Consider the following 21,776-nt stretch of genomic DNA (forward strand, 5'->3'; position numbering starts at 1 on the left):
CCCGTTATTCCCACTCTTTGCCTCCTGCGAGTCAGCCAATCTTCTATCCGTGCTCATATCTTTCCTGTAATTACCATGGGTCCTTATCATATTTAGCAGCCTCGTGTGCAGCGTTTGTGAAAAGACGTTCTGGCATCAAGTACCATCTGGAAACCATTTCCAATGCAACCTAAGGGAAAATACTCTGTGTGACAATGTGTGACAATGGAATGAATTTTAAATGTGATCTTTACCAGGTTTATGGCAGTGAACTGCTTTGCAAAGACAAGCATCCATCAGATGTCATTCCAAGCTCAGGTAGTATTAGACTTTTTTATTCCATTATTTTTTCAAAACAAATCTTCCTTTATTTGGCTCCTGACATGCAGACTGTTTCTTGTATGGGCTTCGTTGTAAGTGATCTGTGGAACTAGCCTCTACTCCTGTGTTTAGCCTGTTGACAGCAACCCCAAGGCAACTCTACTGGCATTCGCAGGCAACTAGGTTGGCTGTACCTTATTCTTTCAGGGAATTGCTTTTAATGCTACCATGCTGAACTTTATTGAGTATTTCTAGCTATTTCAGTAATTGCAGGGCCTATATTATTGCTTCAAGTAAGGGAAATGTATCTTATTTTTGTTAACTTACTGCTGATCCCTTCTGGGCCTTGTAACTTTGAATCATCTTTCTGAACCTATATAGTCCTTAGAATGAAGTAGGCAGTTACAAACTTTAGATGCAAAGGAACAGCAATGTATTTATAGGTTAGTATGGTTTACAACTCAACGAGCAATCCCTTAATCTTGTCCTACGTGGTGACATCACAAGCAATTAGAAATGGGGGTTGTTCACATCCCATAAGAAAACATGAATAAAGTTCACTTGTGAGGATATGTGAGTTTGGTTTCAAGCTTTATCCAGAAGTCAGTATCTCTGACAGGGATCACTCCCTCCTGTTATGTTTGTTCTTTAACAAAGACAAACTTGCATGGGCAAAAATGCGAGAACTATTTATTTACTGATTTACAGAATGGCTTCATCGTGAACAGATTTTACTCTGGAACTTCTAGCCCACCGAGAGTGTGTGTGACCCACCAACTTTACTCCCAGTTCTAAGTGGACCACCCACATTGCACGCTGAGAACTGAAGTTCTTCATTATGTACTCACATAATAACACACCTCCCTGCCGCAATGAACTGCTAGTTAGAAGCTAATCCAGAGGCTAGGTTAAACCAGGGGTGGGCAAACTTTTTGACTTGTGGGCCACAAAGGGTTCTAAAATTTGACAGGGGGGCCGGACCAGGAGCAGATGGACAGAGTGTTTTTGGTAATACACCTCATAAGAGAAAATAAAATATCATGGGATATTATATTCTTTAAAAAAGTTCTGCGGGCCGGATTAACAAGCTTAACGGGCCGCATATGGCCCGCGGGCCATAGTTTGCCCATGCCTGGGTTAAGCCCACATCTTCTTTGGTCAAACATGAGGAAATCTGCAGATGCTGGAAATTCAAACAACAACACACAAAATGCTGGTGGAACACAGCAGGCCAGGCAGCATCTATAAGGAGAAGCACTGTCGACATTTCGGGCCGAGACCCTTCGTCAGGACTAACTGGAAGGAGAGATAATAAGAGATTTGAAAGTACTGGGGGGGAGGGGGAAATGCGAAATGATAGGAGAAGACCGGAGGGGGTGGGATGAAGCTAAGAGCTGGAAAGGTGATTGGCAAAAGGGATACAGAGCTGGAGAAGGGAAAGGATCATGGGACGGGAGGCCTTGGGAGAAAGAAAGGGGGAGGGGGAGCACCAGAGGGAGATGGAGAACAGGCAGGGTGATGGGCAGAGAGAGAGAAAAAAAAACAAACAACTAAATATGTCAGGGATGGAGTAAGAAAGGGAGGAGGGGCATTAACGGAAGTTAGAGAAGTCAATGTTCATGCCATCAGGTTGGAGGCTACCCAGCCGGTATATAAGGTGTTGTTCCTCCAACCTGAGTGTTGTTTCATTTTGACAGTAGAAGAGGCCATGGATAGACATATCCGAATGGGAATGGGACGTGGAATTAAAATGTGTGGCCACTGAGAGATCCTGCTTTCTCTGGCGGAAAGATCCTGCTTTCTTTGCTACATCGACGACTGCATTGGCACTGCCTCCTGCATGCATGCTGAGCTCGTGGACTTCATTAACTTTGCCTCCAACTTTCACCCCGCCCTCAGATTTACCTGGTCCATTTCTGACACCTCCCTCCCCTTTCTTGATCTTTCTGTCTCCATCTCTGGAGACGGCCTATCTACTGATATCTACTATAAGCCTACAGACTCTCACAGCTACCTGGACTATTCCTCATCCCACCCTGTCTCTTGAAAAAAATGCTATCCCCTTCTCACAATTCCTTCACCTCCACCGCATCTGCTCTCAGGATGAGGCTTTTCATTCCAGGACGAAGGAGATGTCTTCCTTTTTTAAACAAAGGGGCTTCCCTTCTTCTACCATCAACTCTGCTCTCAAACGCATCTCTCCCATTTCCCGCACATCTGCCCTCACCCCATCCACCTCCCACCCCACTCGGGATAGGGTTCCCCTTGTCCTTACCTACCACCCCACCAGCCTCCAGGTCCAACGTGTAATTCTCCATAACTTCCGCCACCTCCAACGGGATCCCACTACCAAGCACATCTTTCCCTCCCCCCTTTCTGCTTTCCATAGGGATCGCTCCCTACGCGACTCCCTTGTCCATTCATCCCTCTCATCCCTTCCCACTGATCTCCCTCCTGGCACTTAACCTTGTAAGCGGAACAAGTGCTACACCTGCCTTTACACTTCCTCCCTCACCACCATTCAGGGCCCCAGACAGTCCTTCCAGGTGAGGCGACACTTCACCTGTGAGTGGGCTGGTGTGGTATACTGCGTCCAGTGCTCCCGGTGTGGCCTTTTATATAATGGTGAGACCCAACGCAGACTGGGAGACCATTTCGCTGAACACCTACGCTCAGTCCGCCAGAGAAAGCAGGATCTCCCAGTGGCCACACATTTTAATTCCACGTCCCATTCCCATTCTGATATGTCTATCCATGGCCTCCTCTACTGTCAAAATAAATCCAAACTCAGGCTGGAGGAACGACACCTTATATACCGGCTGGGTAGCCTCCAACCTGATGGCATGAACATTGACTTCTCTAACTTCTGTTAGTGCCCCTGCTCCCCTTCCTACCCCATCCCTGACATATTTAGTTGTTTGTTTTTTTTCTCTCTCTCTCTGCCCATCAATCTGCCTATTCTCCATCTCCCTCTGGTGCTCCCCTCCCCCTTTCTTTCTCCTGAGGCCTCCCGTCCCATGATCCTTTCCCTTCTCCAGCTCTGTATCACTTTCACCAATCACCTTTCCAGCTCTCAGCTTCATCCCACCCCCTCCGGTCTACTCCTATCATTTCGCATTTCCCCCTCCCCCCACTACTTTCAAATCTCTTACTATCTTTCCTTTCAGTTAGTCCTGACGAAGGGTCTCGGCCCGAAACGTCGACAGTGCTTCTCCTTATAGATGCTGCCTGGCCTGCTGTGTTCCGCCAGCATTTTGTGTGTGTTCTTCTTTGGTCAGCTGAGGCTAGCATTTTACTGCATTGGTGCATGTGTATCAACTGATTAATCGTCAGTCCAATTGGCAATGTCTGCAGCAAGGTTCCAGTTAGTCTGGGCAGCACAGTGGTGCAGCTGGTAGAACCACTGCCTCACAATGCCAATGCCCTGGGTTCAATCCTGATCTCAGGCACTGTCTATGAGGAGTTTGCACATTCTCCCTGAGCCTGTGTGTTTTCCTTCTGAATGCTCCAATTTCTTCCACTGTCCCAAAGGTGTGCAGGTTAGTAGGCTAAATCGCTGTTGTCAGGTCTCCCAAGTTTATAGGTGGGTGGTAGAATTTATGGGGGAAGTGTTGATGGAAATCTGGGGAGAATTGGTTATGGGGAAAATTAATGGAGGATTACACTGTGAGGTAGCATGAGTTAGATGGAACAAATGGCCTCTTTCCATTCCATAAGGAAATCCCATCTGACCCCACCCCTCCAATGAGGTTTTTAATCTGATTCTGGTCCATGATTTACCATATCCTTTAAAATGAATTTGTAATGAAACAGTTAGGGTCTCTTTGAACACAACAGACTATGGATGCTGGAATCTAGAGTGAAAAAGAACTGCTGGAAGAACTGAGTGGGACAAGCAGCATCTCTGGAAGCAAGGAAATGGTCGATATTTGGGATTTAGACTCCACATCACTACAGACCTGGTGCAGGGTCCCAACCTAAAATATCTCCAATTGCATTCTCTCCACAGACACTGCCTTGACCCATTGAATTCCTCATTAAAGCTTCTCTAAGAAACATGAAGTTATACCATCAATAGTATGCAGGACTTACAACCATTCTTTGCCTGACTTTTTTTTCCAGTTCACTCTTTGCGACCAGCAGATGTGAAAGTTATCGGCGCTGTGGGAGACTCTCTGACGGTTAGTCCAGGGTCTGAGTCACTAACATGAATGCATGTTGTTATAAAGTGCAAATTAAAATCTTTGTGCATTATTATTTAATAATCTTAATGGACCATAAAAATAACAAAAAATATGATAACATAGCAACTATACTAACTGTGTTATGTCCAACTTGATTGTTAATTCCCACCACCTGTTATTTATATATTTATTACCATGGTGAACAAGGACTTTTTAAACTCCATTAACATTGTAAATGCACATCAGATGTTTGCAAAATGGATATACAGGATTATCTCAACATTCAAACACCAGCTGATAAATGCCAAGTTATTTTTATTCCACAACAAACCCCAGCAATAACTAGCTCCAACAAGAGTAAGTCTAACCACCTACATTTGAGGTTTGACGTCGGTAACATAACCAAGAAACCCACCGTCGGTATCCTGGAAGTCATTCCTAGCCAGAAAATGAATCCAGAGAACCACATAAATCCTGCAGTTCCCAGGGCAGATGTCCTTCAGTGACTTGCTGCTTTCCTGACTCTCCAAAACCGTTCCAACGATTCAGCGTACAAAGCATGTATGCAGAATACAACCCCGAGATTTGTCTTCCCTACAAACAGCCAAGAAACAAAGACAAACCTTGGAACTCGCTTAAAGAAAAACATCAAACTCCCCCACCATGTGCAAAAAAAATAATTATGCAAATAGCAACGTAAAAAATGAGCGAAAACACAGAATATAAAAACGCATATTTCAGTTCAGCTTAGTTTTCACTATCTGCCGGTCACCCCAATTCAACATTGCCCAAACTAGCAACAAAGAGAAAGGAGGGTAAAGGGTGCTCTTCATTTGCTCGGATAGATGCAGTGACAACTGTCAGGCAGCTCAGCGCCATTTAGAACAAAGTAGCCTGCTCGATTGGCACCCCATCCACAAAACGACCTTCCACGATGCCCATCTACACCAAGCCCATTTGCCTGCATTAGGCCCATATCCCATCCAAATGATTTTTCAGAGCAGTTCAGTTTGCTGTAACTGTGCACCCCTTTGAAGAACTTACTTCCAAAGTCTCTTACAACGTGGCAGCAGCTGCTACACATGATCAAGTGCAGTCAAACTGAATCCTTCACATACTAGGGCATTGAGTAGACCATTCTGCCCCCAAGCTTGTTCCACTGTTGAACTAGATCCATGTCTTGCCTGTCTTAGTTTCATTTTCTCAAGAGGGGTTGAAAGTGGTCCAGATATGAGGATTAGCCTGATCAGCGGTGCTGCATCTGGGAATGGAAGGGCAGGCTGCTCAGTGTTTCTAAAGTACCAACCTGTTTCAAATGACAGGTCACTTTTAGTATGAAGATACCAACCCAACGACCGGAGCTAAGTAAATTAATTTTGAACAAATCTTTCTTCCTTTTTACCAAGAAGGTGTGATTGGTTGCAGTCACTCATTCACCACCCCATGTTGTCTCATCATCAACTTCTTCCTTGACAGCCATTGGAGAAGTGTTTATCTCACCTTTGGAGGAGAAATCAATGCTGTTCCTTGTGTTTTACAGGCAGGCAATGGGATAGGCTCAAAACCCAAAGACGTTCTGGACGTGTTAACGCAGTATAGGGGGCTGTCCTTCAGGTATGAGGCATTGCATCCAACAGCATCTGGTTGCTTTGGTAAACATGAGAGATCCTGCAGATGCTGGAAATCCAGGATAACACACACACACACACACACAATGCTGGAGGAACTCAGCAGGTAAGGCAGCATCAATGGAGAGCAATAAAGAGACCCCTACCCCTTGCTCTTTTTCTATTCCCCTTTCTGGCTCCTTCCTTACCCCTTCTCATCTCCTACCTATCAGCTCCCCCTGATGCTCCTCCTCCTTCCCTTTCTCCCATAGTCCACTTTCCTCTCCTCTCAGGTTCCTTCTTTTTCAGCCCTTTACCTCTACTACCTATCACCTCCTAGCTTCTCACTTCATTCCCCACCCCCATTCACCCAGTTTCATCTTTCACCTTTTAGCTTGTACTCCTTTCCCTCCCCCTACCCTTTTTTGCCAGCTTCTTCCCCCCCTCTTTCCACTCCTGATGAAGGGTCTCATCCCAAAGTATCGACTCTATATTCCTCTCTGTAGATGCTGCCTGATCTGCTGAGATCTTCGCACACAAAATGTTGGAGGAGCTCAGCACACCAGGCAGCATCTACGTAAAGAGTACAGTCAACGTTTTGGCCTGAAAGGTCAGCTGTGCTCCTCTCCCAGATGCTGGCTGACCTGCTCAGTTCCTCCAGTAATTTGTGTGTGTTGGTCGGAATTCCAGCATCTTCAGATTTTCTCTCGTTTCTGTTGAAATCTTCCGGCATTTTGCGTGTGATTTTATTGGCTGCATTGGTGCTGTTTCCTGAAGCTGGCTATTTGTTGCTGCTTCTTACAGAATGGTCAACAATGAGCAGCTAGTTAAAACATATGAACACACTAGGTGTCCTCACTAGGTTGCCTGACTACAAAGTGCATATGCAAACTACAAAGTCTGAAAGTAAATCTCAACATCAAATCCACTGGTTTTGGAGTAGTGTTTGCTTTGTAGGCTTGGCTTCAGCAGATAGCGAGAGGCTGGATGGATGGGATGAGCCACTGATTTCCGAGGAACTTAGTCAATGAACTAATGGTATGTGGCCTTGTGGTGAACTACATATACCTGTCTGGACACGCCCCCTGCTGACTGCTCCTGTGGCTCCTCCCACAGACCCCTGTATAAAGGCGATTGAGGTCTGAGCCCGGCCTTTCTGTCTCCAGGATGTAGTGTGGTGGTCACTCACTGCTTGTTCCTTCTTCCAGTCAATAAAAGCTGATATCTCGCCTGTACGTCTCAGAGAGAGTTATTGATGGTGCATCTGGCCTTGATTAAAGTGAGGAGCACAACCAAGTGACAAGGGCAGCCATTTTGGCTTCCTCTGATAGAGTGCAAGAATCAACAGCGAATGGCCATCCATCCCATTTCCCCTCTTCCCTTGCAAACAGGAGAGGTGTACAGTGTGCAAAGGTTTCAGCCAGCCTGATTTACATAAGGAAGCATTTAGTATGTTTGAAAGATGTCAAACTAGAGGCATTGAATAACCACCACAGAAGCAAGGTCCTTCAGCCAATTGCTTCATGTCAAATGAGAATCCCATCTAAGCTAGTCCCATTTGCTTCCTTTTGGCTCACATCCCTATTCGTGTACTTGTCCAAGGCCCTTTTGTATGTTATTGTGGTCTACTGCGGTCACTTTGCTGAACGGTTAACTGTCGGCTAACTGTTGGATTGCACTACTTGTATGTATAATCTATATTTTCATTTATATTTATCATCTGTTATGAGCAGAGAGACAACATCTGCCGGAAGTAAATTCCTTGTATGTGTACAGGTACTTGGTGATTAAAGTCTGATTCTGATTCTGATTCTGATCATTATTATACTTGCTCCAACCGCTTCCATTGGCAACTCATTCCAAATATCACCATCGTGTGTCTGAAAAAGTTACCCCTCAAGTCCCTTTTAATTCTTTCCCTTCTCACCTTTAACCTTTGCTTTCTAGTTTTTGACTTCCCCAACAAATCTCCTCTTACAACAAATGCTTTATTGTCATCACTACTAATTTTCTGAATAGCGTGAGGCATCACTCACTTCAGAGGCTAGTTCATCAATAATAGTAGGTCTGGGCCACATTAAAGTCAGACTCAGTAAGGATAGTAGATGACGAACCAGTGGCTGTTTATGACAATCCAGTAACTTCATGCTCACCTTTAAGGAGGCTTTTTATCCCAGATTTTTAACTTACCAGCATAGTCAATCCCCAGAGGTCAAATCATGAGTCGTATGCTTATCCTGGATACGAGTCCAGTAAAATTTGGAGTATATTTCTCCTCAGCTCTGTACTGAATCTCTAGTCCCTTGACCGGAGGTCACATCACGTAGTTTGAGATAGCTCAATGCAACGGCTTCTCTGCTGATAGTCACAGAATATGGAACAAAAGCAATGAAGTTACTGTAGGAAAAGAGTTTGACTCCAGATTCAGCACCTGGAGAATGAGCGAACTGGTAAGGAAAAAAATCTGGAATAAAAATATTTGAGAGACACTATATAAACTATTAGAAATAGTACTTAAAAACTATGCAGGTATTTTTTCCAGTCTGATTTACTTCCTCTTTTTGCAGTATTGGAGGAGATGGATCACTACAAACCACTACAACTCTACCAAGTAAGTCACCAATCTTCCAATGCCTAACAGATCTGTTAGAACTCTTTGAGGAAATAACAGGTAGGATAGACAAAGGGGAGTCAGTAGATGTCATTTACTTATATATTCAAAAGGCCTTTGACAAGGTGCCACCATGAGGCTGCTTAACAAGATAAGAACTCATGGTATTATAGGAAAGATACTATCATGGATAGAAGAGTGAATGGTTGTTAGGATTAAAGGGGCCTTTTCTGGTTGTCTATTGCTAACTAGTAGTGCTCCACAGAGATCAATATTGGGACAGCTTCTTTTCACATTATATGCCAATAAATTGGATGACGGAATTGTTGGCTTTGTGGCCAATTTTGTGGACAATGCAGAGATAGGTGGAGGGGTGGGTCATCGAGAAAGTAGAGAGCTGCAAGAGGACTCAAGATGGATAGATAGAATGGTCAAAGAAGTGGCAGATGGAATACAGTGCAGGGAAGTGTATGGTCATACACTTTGATGGAGGAATAAAAGTGTAAACTATTTTCTAAGTGGAAAGCAAATTCAAAAATTGGAGGTGCAAAAGGATTTGAGAATTCTTATGCAGGATCCCCTAAAGGTTAAATTGTGGGTTGGGTCAGTGGTGAGGAAGGCAAATGAAATGTTAGCATTCATTTTGAGAGGCCTAGAGTATAAAAGCAAAGACATAATGCTGGGACTATATAAGGCAATGTGAGACCACAGTTGGAGTATTGTGAGTATTTTTGGCCTCCTTATCTGAGAAAGATATATTGGCATTGGAGAGAGTTCAGAGGAGGTTAGCAAAAATTATCTTGGGATTGAAAGGGCTAATGTGTGAGAAGTGTTTGATGGCTCTGGGCCTGCGTACTTGCTGGAGTTTAGAAGAATGAGGGGGGTGGATCTCATTGAAACCTATCAGATATTGAAAGAACTAGTTCGAGTGAGCATAGAGAAGATGTATCCTATAGTGGGTGAGTCTAGGACAAGACGGCAAAGCCTCAGAATCGAAGGACATCTCTTTAGAACAGAGATGAGAAATTTCTTTCACCAGAGGGTGGTGAATCTGTGGAATTTATTGCCACAGACAGCAGTGGAGGTCAAGACATTTGGTATGCGTATATAAAATGGAGGCTGATAGGTTCTTCATTAGTCAGGGGTCAAAGGTTATGGAGAGAAGGTAAGAGAATTAGGTTGAGAGGGATAATAAACCAGCCATGGTGGAATAGTGGAGCAGACTCTATGGGCCAAATTGTCCAATTCTGCTCCCATGTTTTTGTGTACTGTGGTGTAACTTTTCCCATCAGTTTTAAGATTGAAATGAAACAATCGAAAAATAGTCACTGGCAGAACTAAAGGTGCAAGGCAAGTCAACACTTGGAATCTTCACGTTGCATGAAGGATTCAACCTATTGGAATTATTGAAAATTGGAAAAAAAAACTGCAGTTGTTGCAAATCAAAAGTAAAAACAGAAACTGCTGTTTCTACTCAGCAGCTCCCAATAAGGATTTCAACCAAAGTCTCCTGTCTGTTAGGAGAGTTCAAACACAGCAACTTCTCCTTATATCACAGCCGTTTTGTTTAGGAATGGTTTGAGGCCCTCTGCAGGAGCACTGCCAAACACTAATTCATCATGGCTTAACACTCAGCCACAACAAGAGAGATCAGGATGGATTGCATCAAGAAGTATCAAGAAACATGTTAGAGGGATGACGGACTAACTCTGGGGTCAAAGTTGACCGTTTTACTTGAAGTGAAAGGAAGTCAGTAAAAGTCATTCTTGAGGTCAATCAAGTCTCTAATAGCAAAATTGTCTTGGGCTCAAAAAAACAAAGAGGTTGAATAGTAGACGTCTGGTAAGGTGGTGGGAGTGATGTTCCTAGAATCAATTAAGCAATTGTTGAATGGTACATTGAGGTTGGGGAGGTAGAATCTGCTCTTGAGCAAGTATGGTTCAGTGTATTTATTATCTAAGTTGCTCTGCTGATCACATCCCTTGGAAGTCAGTTCTTCAAAAAATATTGCTGACTGTTAACTTTTCCTTGGATCTGGTGAAGTATTATGCAGCGGCCGGCATTGTCTCTCTTTGTGATATCTTCCTGGTTTCTATCCCTCAGATATCCTCCGTGAATTTAACCCTTCTTTGACTGGATTTTCTACTGGAAAAGGGAACCTTGATAAGCCAAACGTGTTCCTGAATCAGGCTTTCCCTGGAGCTTTGGCCGGGTATGTTAACTTTCCGTGAAGGGGTTAAGTGCCCCTTACCTGAAAAGCTTGGGGCTGGAAGTGTTTCGGATTTTGGATTTTTTCAGATTTTTAAAATTCATAATGAGATGGCTTGGGATCATCATCATTTCCCACTGAAATTTTTGTGCTACTGGTAAGCAGTCCTTGTCTTACACTTGCTCATCACCCATACACACTAACAGTAAAAGGTATTACATACTATTAATGAAAATATAACGTGTGCAGAGTAACAAAATCAGCACAGCAGCATCGGGAGAATACCTGAATCAGCTGTTGAACAACAACAAACAACAGCAGGCTTTCAGTCTCTGCCTATGATGCCATGTTTAATTAAAAGGCTACAGTACACTGTATTTGTGTTTTACTTATTTAGGTTTTACGTAAGGCATGAAAACAATAAGTATTATAGACTTGTTCTGTTGTTAGATATTCATCAGCAACGATTTTTGCAAACTCAATGGCTTTCTCTGCCGCTTTGTGATCAGCAGAAACTTCATCTTTAAACAGAATGCAATAACATCTTTAATACAAGGCACTCTTGAAAAGATCAAAATCCATCATCCTTAGAGCTTGCTACCCTACCATTCTCATCTCCATGTTCAAAGGAATATTATCAATTATTGTGCATTTTATCCCCCAACATCTAGAGATCTTCCAGGTCAAGTGAGAAAATTGGTGGACATCATGAAAAATAATTCGGTAAGAGTCGCTTAATGAGAAGACATCTGTTTTTTTATCTGTGATCAAATTGGTGTACAGCCCTTCTGCTTATTCATTTCTGCTATGGTTCAGACACTATCATTCTTATTTCTAAGCAAGAATCCCACTCCGTGCATTTAGGTACAAAGTCCTAGTCCTATACTTCAGTGCAGAACAGAAGCATGGCTGCCTTTCAAATGATGTGTTGGACCAAAAACCTATGTCATATCTAAGATGTGAAAGATCTCATCTTGAAAAGACTGGAGTTCTGTACATTTGACAAGGTTCCTCGTGGTAGGCTTATTGAGAAAGTCATGAAGCAGGGGATCCATGGAAACTTGACTATGTGGATAACTGGCTTGGTCACAGAGTGCAGAGATTGATAGCATTATGTATTTAATATCTCAGTAATATTTGATAATATTGTGAATTTATTGTTTTATTATGTATTTTCTGTTGTTTACATGTTACGTGTAAGAGTACGTGAATGGCATGTATCATCATGCCACCATGTCATATGTGTGCCTCGCTAAAGTAAAGACAAAACTAAGACATGTATTCCCAGCTTTCAATTCATTTTATGTTTTGGAGTTACAAAACATACCAGTGGTGAAGAGGAAGTTTTGAATGAACCCAAGACCTGTTAAAGTGCAGCAAGACATTCGAACTTAAAAAAAGGCACAGTTCAAGTTAAATAGAAAGCAGCACAGCTTTTGTTTCTTTGAGAGGGAAGAGAAAAGGTCGAGTTTAAAAAAGGGTAAATAAAGGTTCTAAACCGGGTGATAATAATCATATTTTTTTAAAAAAGCAGAAATGGGGGGCTATGTTGGAAAGATAGACAAGTTCAATGGCACAAGAGATAACTGGATATTGTATACTGGGCAAATTAAGCAGTATTTTAAAGCAAGTAGAACAGACGATGAGAAGCAAGTAGCAGTTTTGCTGAGTGCATTTGGATTAAAGGCTAACAGTTTGCTTAGAAGTTAACTGCTCCATCCAAACCAGCTGAAATGAGCTTTGCTGATGATGCGAAAGTAATACAGGAACATTTAGAACCAAACATGTTGTTGATTGCAGAACAAGTTAGGTTTCACAAGCAGAATCAGAAGGAAGGAGAGTACATTTCAGTGCAAGGTGGATGAGCTCAGGGCCTGGATCGATATCTGGAATGATGCTGTCATAGCCATTAGTGAGACTTGGTTGCAGGAGGTGCAGGACTGGCAGCTCAGTATTGTGGGGTTCTGTTGTTTTAGACTTGACAGAGCAGGAAGGATTAAAGGAGGAGGGTGGCATTACTAGTCAGGGAAAATGTCACAGCAGTGCTCAGTCAGGGCAGACTGGAGAACTGGACTAGTGGGGCTTTATAGGTGGAAATTAAAAACAAGAACGGTTTGAGCACGTTGATGGGGCTATATTACAGACCACCTAACAGTCCTAGGGATTTAAGGGAACAAATTTGTAAAGAGATGACAGACTATTACAAGAAACTTATGGTTACTATAGTAGGTGATTTTAACTTTTCACATATTGACTCAGAGTCCCATACTATAAAAGCACTAGATGGGATAGAGTTTGTCAAATGTGTTTCCTTCATAGTACGTAGAAATCCCAATAAGAGAGCCTGCAACATTGGACCTGCTATTAGGGAATGAGACAGGGAAGGTGACAAAAGCTTGTGTAGGGGAACACTTTGCATCTAGTGACCACAATGCCATTAGTTTCAAAGTAAACATGCAAAAAGATAAGTCTGATTCATGGTTTGAGATTCTAAATTGGAGAAAGGCTTATTTTGATGCTATCAGAAATGATCTAGCAAGTGAGGATTGGGACAGGCTGTTTTCTGCCAAAGGTGCACTTAGAAAGCAGGAGGCCTTCAAAAACAACATTTTGAGAGTACAAAGCTTGTATGTGCCTGTCAGGATAAAAGGTAAAGATAACAATTGTAGAGGACCTTGGTTTTCAAGAGATATTGAGACCCTGGTTAAGAGCAAAAAGGAGGTGCATTGCAGGTATACTTAGGGAGGTACAAATGGGGTGCTTATGGAGTACAGTAAGTGCAAGAGAACACTTTAAAAAGAAATCAGAAAGACTAAACGAAGGCATGAAGTTGCTCTAGCAAACAAGGTGAAGGCAAATCCTAAGGGATTCTACAGATATGTCAAGATCAAAAGGATTGCAAGGGACAAAATTGGTCTTCTGGAAGACCAGAATGGTAATCCACATGTGGAGTCAAAACAGATTGGGGAGAGCTTAAATGCATTCTTTGCATTTGTCTTTACTTGGGAGACAGACACAGAGTCTATAGAGGCAAAGTGGCATCAACTTAAAGGACCCTGTACAGATTACAGAGGAGGAGATGTTTGCTACCCTGAGGCAAATCAGGGTGGATAAAACCCCAGGGCCTGACAAAGTGTATCCCCAGTCCCCACAGGAGGCAAGTGCAGAAATTGCTGGGGCCCTAGCAGAGATATTTAAAACATCCTTAGCAACAGAAGAGGTGCCAGAGGATTGGAAGATTGCCAATGTTGTTCTGCTGTTTAAAAAAGACTCTAAACAGAATCCAGAAAATTATAGGCTGGTGAGTCTGACATCGGTTGTGGGAAAGTTATTGCAAGGTATTCTAAGGGACCAGATATAAGAGTATTTGTACAGACATGGACTGAATAAGGATAGCCAGTATAGATTCATGTATATTAGATCATGTCTAATTCATTTTATAGAGTTTTCAAGGAGGTTATCAGGAAAATGGATGAAGGCAAGGCACTGGATGTGGTCTGGATGGACTTTAGTGAGGGTTTTGATGAGGTCCTGTATGAGAGGCTGGTCAAGAAGGTTCAGTCACTCATCATTGAGAATGAGGTAGTAAATAGGATTAGACACTGGTTTTGTGGGAGAAGCCAGGGAGGGGTAGCAGAAGGTTGCCTCTTTGAATGAAGGCCTGTGACTAGTGGTGTGTCACAGGCATCGGTGATGTGTCCTTTTTTATTTGCCATCTATATCAATGATCTGAATGATAATGTGGCTAACTGGATCAGCAAATTTGCGAATGACACCAAGATTGGGTCCCTTTTGCCAATCAATGTTCCAGCTCTTAGCTTCATCCCTCCCCCTCCTGTCTTCTCCTATCATTTCATATCTCCCCCTCCCACTTTCAAATCTCTTACTATCTCTTCTTTCAGTTAGTCCTGATGAAGGGTCTCGGCCCAAAACGTCGACTGAACTTCTTCCTATAGATGCTGCCTGGCCTGCTGTGTTCCACCAGCATTTTGTGTGTGAAGATTGGGGGGTGTAGTGGACAGTGAGGAAACCTATCATGGGTTGAAAATGGGCTGAAAAATGGCAGATGAAATTTAACGCAGACAAGCGTGAGGTTTTGCACTTCGGTAGGACCAGCCAGGGTAAGTCTCGCACGGTCAACGGTAGGGCACTGAGGAGTGTGGTAGAACAAAGGGATCTGGGAATACAGGTCCATATTTCATTGAAAATGGCATCACAGATTGATAGGGTAGTAAGGAAAGCTTTTGGTACATTGGTCTTCATAAATAACTGCATTTAGTGCTGAAGATGGGATGTTATGTTGAAGTTGTATAAGACACTGATGCAGCCTAATTTGGAGTATTTGGTGCAGTTTTGGTCAGCTGCGTACAGGAAAGATCTAGGCAAGGTTGAATGAGTGCAGAGAAAATTTAAAAGCATGTTGCATGAGACCCTGAGTTATAAGGAAAGATTGAAAGGGTTAGGACTGTATTCTTTAGAACATAGAAGATTGAGAGGAGATTTGTTAGAGGTATACAAAATTATGAGAGTTATAGATAGGGTAAGTGCAAGCCAGCTTTTTCCACTGTGGTTGGGTGGGACTACAACCAGAGGTCATGGGTTAAGGGTGAAAGTTGAGAAGTTTAAGGAGATCTGATAATGATGAGAGTGACACAGGAGTGAGTAGCCTTAAGACTTACAATGTGGCGGCTAACAGGGGATGGGCAATACGTCTTTCACCGGAAGTGAATGGCAAATTAATTAAAATGAAATTGGACACTGGCTCAGCTATTTCAGTCATTCTACAAAGTGAGTTGGAATGGCATTTCAGAGATACTGAACTGAAGCCTGCAGATATCCAACTGACAACTTACAGTATACTGGAGAGAAGATTATTCCTCTGGGAATGACATTCCTCTGGGAAACACAACAACTATCAAGGCACATCGGGCTTGTTTGTGGTAAAAGTTATGAGAGCCGGCATTAGGAGGTCATGAGTGGCTGAGACAACTACAACTTGATTGGAGACCCATCCACTGTTTGCATGCCATGTCCCCTGCGACAGAGCCAACTGAAAGGTACTGGGTGATGCCACAGCAGTGTTCAAGAGGGGCATTGGAAAACTCAAACATTTCAAAGGTGAAATAGTGTTAAATAAAAATGCCACACTATGTTTTAGAAAGCCTTTCTGGTTTCCTAATGCATATCAGAAGTCTCCCTATCATGGCAGAGATGATCCAAAGGAAAAGCAGAAAAGACCGCACACTGTGTCAGGTCTACATGGCTGGAATCAACAGCAGAAAGCTCCAGTTCTCCCGTTTATTCCAGTGCTGAGAGAGAAATATAACTGGGGAGCGATAGAATATATATTTGAGTTGAGTTGCATTCTATATTGAGTTGGAATTTATAGCTGGGCAAGGAGGACTGTTGTGTATTTAATATTACGATAATATTTGAGTAATATTGCAAATACGTTGTTTGATTCAGCATTCTTTGTTGTTTATATAGTTCATTACAGGTTACATTATGGACACTGTAATACTATCAAGGACTGTCCGCTGCTTTCCGAACAACAAACCATGGGTCACCAGTGATCTGAAGGCTCTTCTCAACCATAAAAATGAGCCTTTAGATCAGGGCACAGAGAGGAATTGAAACATGTGCAGAGGGAGCTAAAGGTGGCTAAAGAGGAATACAGGAGAGGACTAGAGGACAAGATTGGGCAGAGTAGCCTACGGGAGGTGTGGAGAGGCGTGAAGAGCAACCTCAGAATGCAATCATGAATGGGCTAATGAGTTACTGTAAGCCAATTCTTCAATAGGTTTGACAATTGCCCCCCTGGTCACACCTCCTCAACACACCTGTTCAAGTGCTGAGGCATCCAATGCACCCTCAGCACCAATGCCTCCCCCTCCTCCCCCCTCCGGTTCAACACGCGAATGAACAACACAGGCTACCACTGTCTATGTCCCCCTCCTTGCCCTAAGCCTACCATCCACATCTCCACATGCCAACTGCAATTATCCTGGTCTTCACCTCCTCCAATCCCCACCTCCCACCAACTCCCAAGTCATCATGGACTCACCTTCACTACTGAGCAGATGTGAAGGGCTCTGGGGAAACTCAGACATGGCAAAACATTGAGAGCAGATGGTGTGAACCCCGAGGTCCTGAAGGAGTGTGCTGAGTAGATGTGTGGAGTTCTCCAGCGCGTTTTCAATCTGAGGTTCAGTCTGGAAAAGGTCCTGACTCTATGGGAAACATCACATGTGGTCCCAGTACACAAGAAGGGCCAATTGTAAGTCTTGAATGACTCCATCCAGTGGCCCCGACCTCGCACATCATGAAGACCCTAGAGAGGCCGGTCCTGGCTCACCTCTGACCCTTGGTCAGATCAGCCCTCGATCACCTGCAGCACATTGGAGTCGACGGTGCTGTCATCTACTTGCTGAGCAGAGCCAATTCCCATTTGGATAAGCAGGGCAGCACTGATTTTCGATAACTCAATTGCCTTCAACAAGGATAAGTCCCCCAAAATAATATCTCTTAGGAATTTAAAGTTGCATACCTTCTCCCCCTCTTATCCTCTGAGGAGTAGCTCGTGAACCTCTGGTTTCCTTCTCCTGAAGTCAGTAATCAGTTTGACTGAGAGATTAAGTGTTTGTATTTATTGTAAAAGAGGTCACGAGGTGAGCTGATTATTCCTGTGGAAGCTGGCTGTACACTACTAGCGTAACCTTGCTTTCAAATAATTACTTCATTGTCTGAATAGCACCTTTGGAACATCTTTGAGGTTATGAGAGCTGTGGATATGAGAAACTTTTCCAATAGCAGATAAATCCAAATGGGACCAAAAGGTAGCCATGATGCAAGGGATCTGGCACACGTGACCCCAGTATCATGGAATATCTCTCAGCCCCTCTAATATATTGCAATGCCTTTGGAATCTTCCACCCCACGACTTCTCATCATTATTTCATGACTCGAATGACTAGAGTATTGCAGCACTGAAACAAGCTGTCTGGCCCAAGTCACTCATCCCCACCATGGTGCCCACCGAGTTAGTCTCATTTGCCTGTATTTGGCCCATATCTCTCTAAACTCTTCATATTCAAGTACTTATCCAAACGTCTTTTAAATGTTGTTATTGTCCTGCCTCAACCATTTCTTCTGGTATCCCATTCCATAGATACCACCACCCTCTGCATGAATAGATTTCCCCTCGGGTCTCTTTTAAATCTTCTGCCTCTTAACTTAAACCTTTAGCCTTTAGTTTTTATTTCCCCTTCCCTGGGGAAAAATAGACTGTGTGTGTTCTTGAGTTTGTACAGTATGTCTCTATAAGATCACCCTTCAGTCTCCAAGGAATTTAGTGCTAGTCTGTCCAACCTCTCCCTTTAACTCAGGCCTTCAAGCCCTGGCAGCTCCTTATAAAACTTCTCTGCGTTCTTTACAGTTTAGTGATGCCTTTCCTATAACAAGATGACCAAAACTGTACACAATAACCCATCTGCGGTCTCACCAACGTATTGTAAAACTGCAACGTACCTTCCCAACTCCCAAGCTCGGTGCCATGGCTGATGGAGGCCAGTGTGTCAAGCATTTTCTTCACCGTCCCATTTACCTGAGACACTGCATTTAGAGAACAATGTGCTTGTACTCCCAGGCCTTCTGTTCAACAACACTCCCCAGGATCAGGCATTCATGCTATAAACCCTCCTAAATGCAATACTTTGCACTTATCTGAATTCAAAGCCCTTTGCCAGTCTTCAGCCTACTTGCTCAGCTGATCAATCTCCCTCTGTAATTTTGACAACTTTCTTTCCACAGTCTGCAATACCACTTATTTTAGTACTGTCCATATAGCTACTAAGCATGCCTTGTACATAGACATCCAAATTGTTTATATAAATAACATACAAAAAAGTTCCCAGAGACACCATCATTCATCCGCTGTGGCACACCACCAGTCTCAGACCTCCAGTCTGAGATGCATCCTTCCACTATCATGCACTACACACCTGATGATTCCTTGAGAGATCAATTTGGAACATTCTAGGTTGGGGCTCTTTGTCTATGCATGTCTGCACTCCCTCATAATTCATCATTATCAGTGATTACACTGGCCCACCACTGCTGCACCTCTGTTTCATTCATGGGGTGTGGGCTTCGCTGGTAAGACTGGCGTTTATTGCCTGCCTCCCATTGCCCTTGAACTCAATAACCTGATGGACCATAAAGAAGATATTCCGGCCAGTGGTGTAGCGGCATCAGCACTGCACTGGACTTTCAAATCCGGCCAGCCAGCCCCTTGCCCGTTTTCCATCCATGCTGGGTTGAGTGTTGAGCTAGTAACTCGATCTCGTAAAAATCAATCAAATGCTACAGAAACGGCAAAGAGGTCACAAGGTGTGGAAAGGAACAACACACCATATCGAAGAGCAATTAGGTATCACCAACGTTAGATGGGTTTGGTTCAGACAGACTAGAGCAGGAAATAAGGGGAATCTACCTTCCCTGGAGGATATTAGCAAACCAGACTGATTTAAGACAACTGTTCTCAAGGCAGCCTTTTAAGTCCAGAATATATTTAATTAGTAGACCAGCCCACCAGCAGATTGGAGGGTTGGCTTTACCCCAGAACAAGGGGGAGTTCACTGCAGACCCAATAACTCTTCTGATGGGACTGGCTGATAAGTCTTTCCTTGCTTTCTTTTACAGAAAATTGACTTTCAGAACGACTGGAAGATCATCAACCTCTTTATCGGGGGCAACGACTTGTGCAATTACTGCACAGATTCGGTAACGAGCCTTTTTCTTTATGGGGGTTCAGAAAGGTCATAGGTCAAGGTCAAATTTGAGCTTATTGTCATATGCACAAGTACGTGTACAATGAAAAACTTACTTGCAACAACATCATGGGCACAAAGCATCAGGAACACAACATTCACTAACTATAAGCTGTGCAGAAGTGTTTCAAGAACAAACACAATGATGCAAAATTGTCAACGTACATAGTCATTGTACTACCATACTGAGGTAGTCTTTAGGGTTGTGCAGGTTGGTTCAAGAACTTAATGGAAGTAGCTGTCATTGAACCTGGTGGTGTGGGACTTCAGACTTCTGTACTTCTGCTGATGGTAGCTGTGAGAAGATGGCATGGCCTGGATGGTGGGGATCTCAAACCAAATCCCTCATGAAAAATGCTGCCCTCTTGAGGCCGAACCTCATGCAGATACTTCTGATAGTGGGGAGGGTTGTTGCCATGATGTATTTGGCTGAATCAATGACCTTCTGCAGTCTCCTACATTCTTGCTCGTTTAAATTTCCATACTAGAACGTGATGCAACCAGCCAGAGCAGCTGCCCTTTGGAAGAAGTGTTAAATGGAGACACTTGCTTTCTCAGAGACAAAAACAAAAGACCCATGGAGCTGTAGGAAAGACCAGGAAGAGTCACACCTGGTGTCCTGGCTGATATTTATCTCGCAACCAACATTTCCAAACAGTATTTTCAAAACAGCCTGCAGTCTACATAGCACAGACCAGTGTGAGCAGGCAGCAATTTTCTTAGTTATGTTAGGTGCATCTGAATATTATGGTCAATTTTCCCAGTAGGCCCTTGGCTCTTTGTGTTCATAGGCTGCTGATCTTAAGCTATTTTCCATTTTGTCTTCCTAGGCATATTTTTCCGCTATAAACTTTGCTAAACGGATTGAGAAGGCACTGGATATCCTCCTCGATGAGGTAAGTTCACAATAATCCTTGCATCTCAAACCCTAACACACTGTGGGCTGACCAATCTCCCGCTGTGTATGTACAGTTCTTAACGCTGATATCTTACAGAGTCAGAGAATATTACAACACAGAAACAGGCCCTGCAGCCCAGCTCATCCACATTGACCATGACTCCAATCAAAGCTAGTCCCATTTGCCTGCATTTGGCCCAACACCTCTAAAGCTTTGTCATCTATGGACCTGTCCGAGTGTTGAGAACATGCTACTATCCGTATGAAGAAGTTGTCCCTCAGATCCCTTTAAAAACTTTTACCCTCTCACCTCACTCCTATGAACTCTAGCTTTTTAGACAGTATCTGTGCCATGACTAAAACAAAGTTCTCTAGAAAGTAGTCAGATCAGATTGCGAAAATACCCAATTGACGTGGAAGGTAGTTGATGACCTCAGTGATGAGATTGTGATAAACAGGGTCATGTGTTGGCCTCCTTAATATAGCCTTCAAAGACCATCTGATTGAAAGGTCTGGGTTAAGTTTATGTATTTGGTCTCTGCAGCTGAACATCATGTTAGGTCACTTAGACACAAAAGCAATAAAGAAACCTTTATTTTGTAGCAGGCCAGTCTTCAAATGAACTGCAAGCATGGTACAGGCAATGGTATAGGTGGTAAACATGTGACATGGTCTCTTATGCAGGTAGCAATTACCACTATCAGATACTCAGTTTGCTCAGCAGCTAATGGAATACAGCTTAAGGGGGAATCTGCCACATTGCTGTCTGGTCTAACCTCCAGTCAGAATGGGGCAGGTTACTTCTGCCCATGTCTATAGCCACTTGTGAGGTGTGCCTGAAGGTGTTGTTAAGCATGGGACTCTGATCAGCTCAGCCTCACTAGGCCTAGGTAACCAGCCGCCAATGAGAGAAGATGGCTTCATCCCCAGTGCTCAAATAGGCCCAAAGCCTCAGAGTGAGGACAGGTAATTGTAGTGTATATTCAGTATCTTTAACAACTGAGCACACTGTGTGATATGAACTTTACACGTTGTCATATCTTATACTGATGTTTGGTTGAGAGTCACTGCCATCAGAAAAGGCTCTTCTGTGTATAGTTCTACTGCTCTACAATCCTTGCAACACCACAAAGAAAACT

The 21,776-nt window shown here is 43.3% G+C and overlaps 1 protein-coding gene across 1 annotated transcript in view; it reads left to right on the forward strand.

Annotated features, from left to right (window-relative positions):
• Nucleotides 1-21,776, forward strand: part of LOC132400343 (phospholipase B1, membrane-associated-like) — a 70,988-nt gene that overhangs the window by 10,107 nt on the left and 39,105 nt on the right. Inside the window, exons 4-11 of the mRNA XM_059981296.1 lie at nt 237-297; nt 4,423-4,481; nt 6,025-6,098; nt 8,659-8,702; nt 10,806-10,914; nt 11,583-11,634; nt 19,612-19,692; nt 20,570-20,635. Of these exons, the coding sequence (XP_059837279.1) occupies nt 237-297; nt 4,423-4,481; nt 6,025-6,098; nt 8,659-8,702; nt 10,806-10,914; nt 11,583-11,634; nt 19,612-19,692; nt 20,570-20,635 (546 nt within the window). The remainder of the gene's footprint in view (nt 1-236; nt 298-4,422; nt 4,482-6,024; nt 6,099-8,658; nt 8,703-10,805; nt 10,915-11,582; nt 11,635-19,611; nt 19,693-20,569; nt 20,636-21,776) is intronic.

The sequence above is a fragment of the Hypanus sabinus genome, chromosome 10 (assembly GCF_030144855.1).
Source record: "Hypanus sabinus isolate sHypSab1 chromosome 10, sHypSab1.hap1, whole genome shotgun sequence".
NCBI lineage: Eukaryota > Metazoa > Chordata > Chondrichthyes > Myliobatiformes > Dasyatidae > Hypanus > Hypanus sabinus.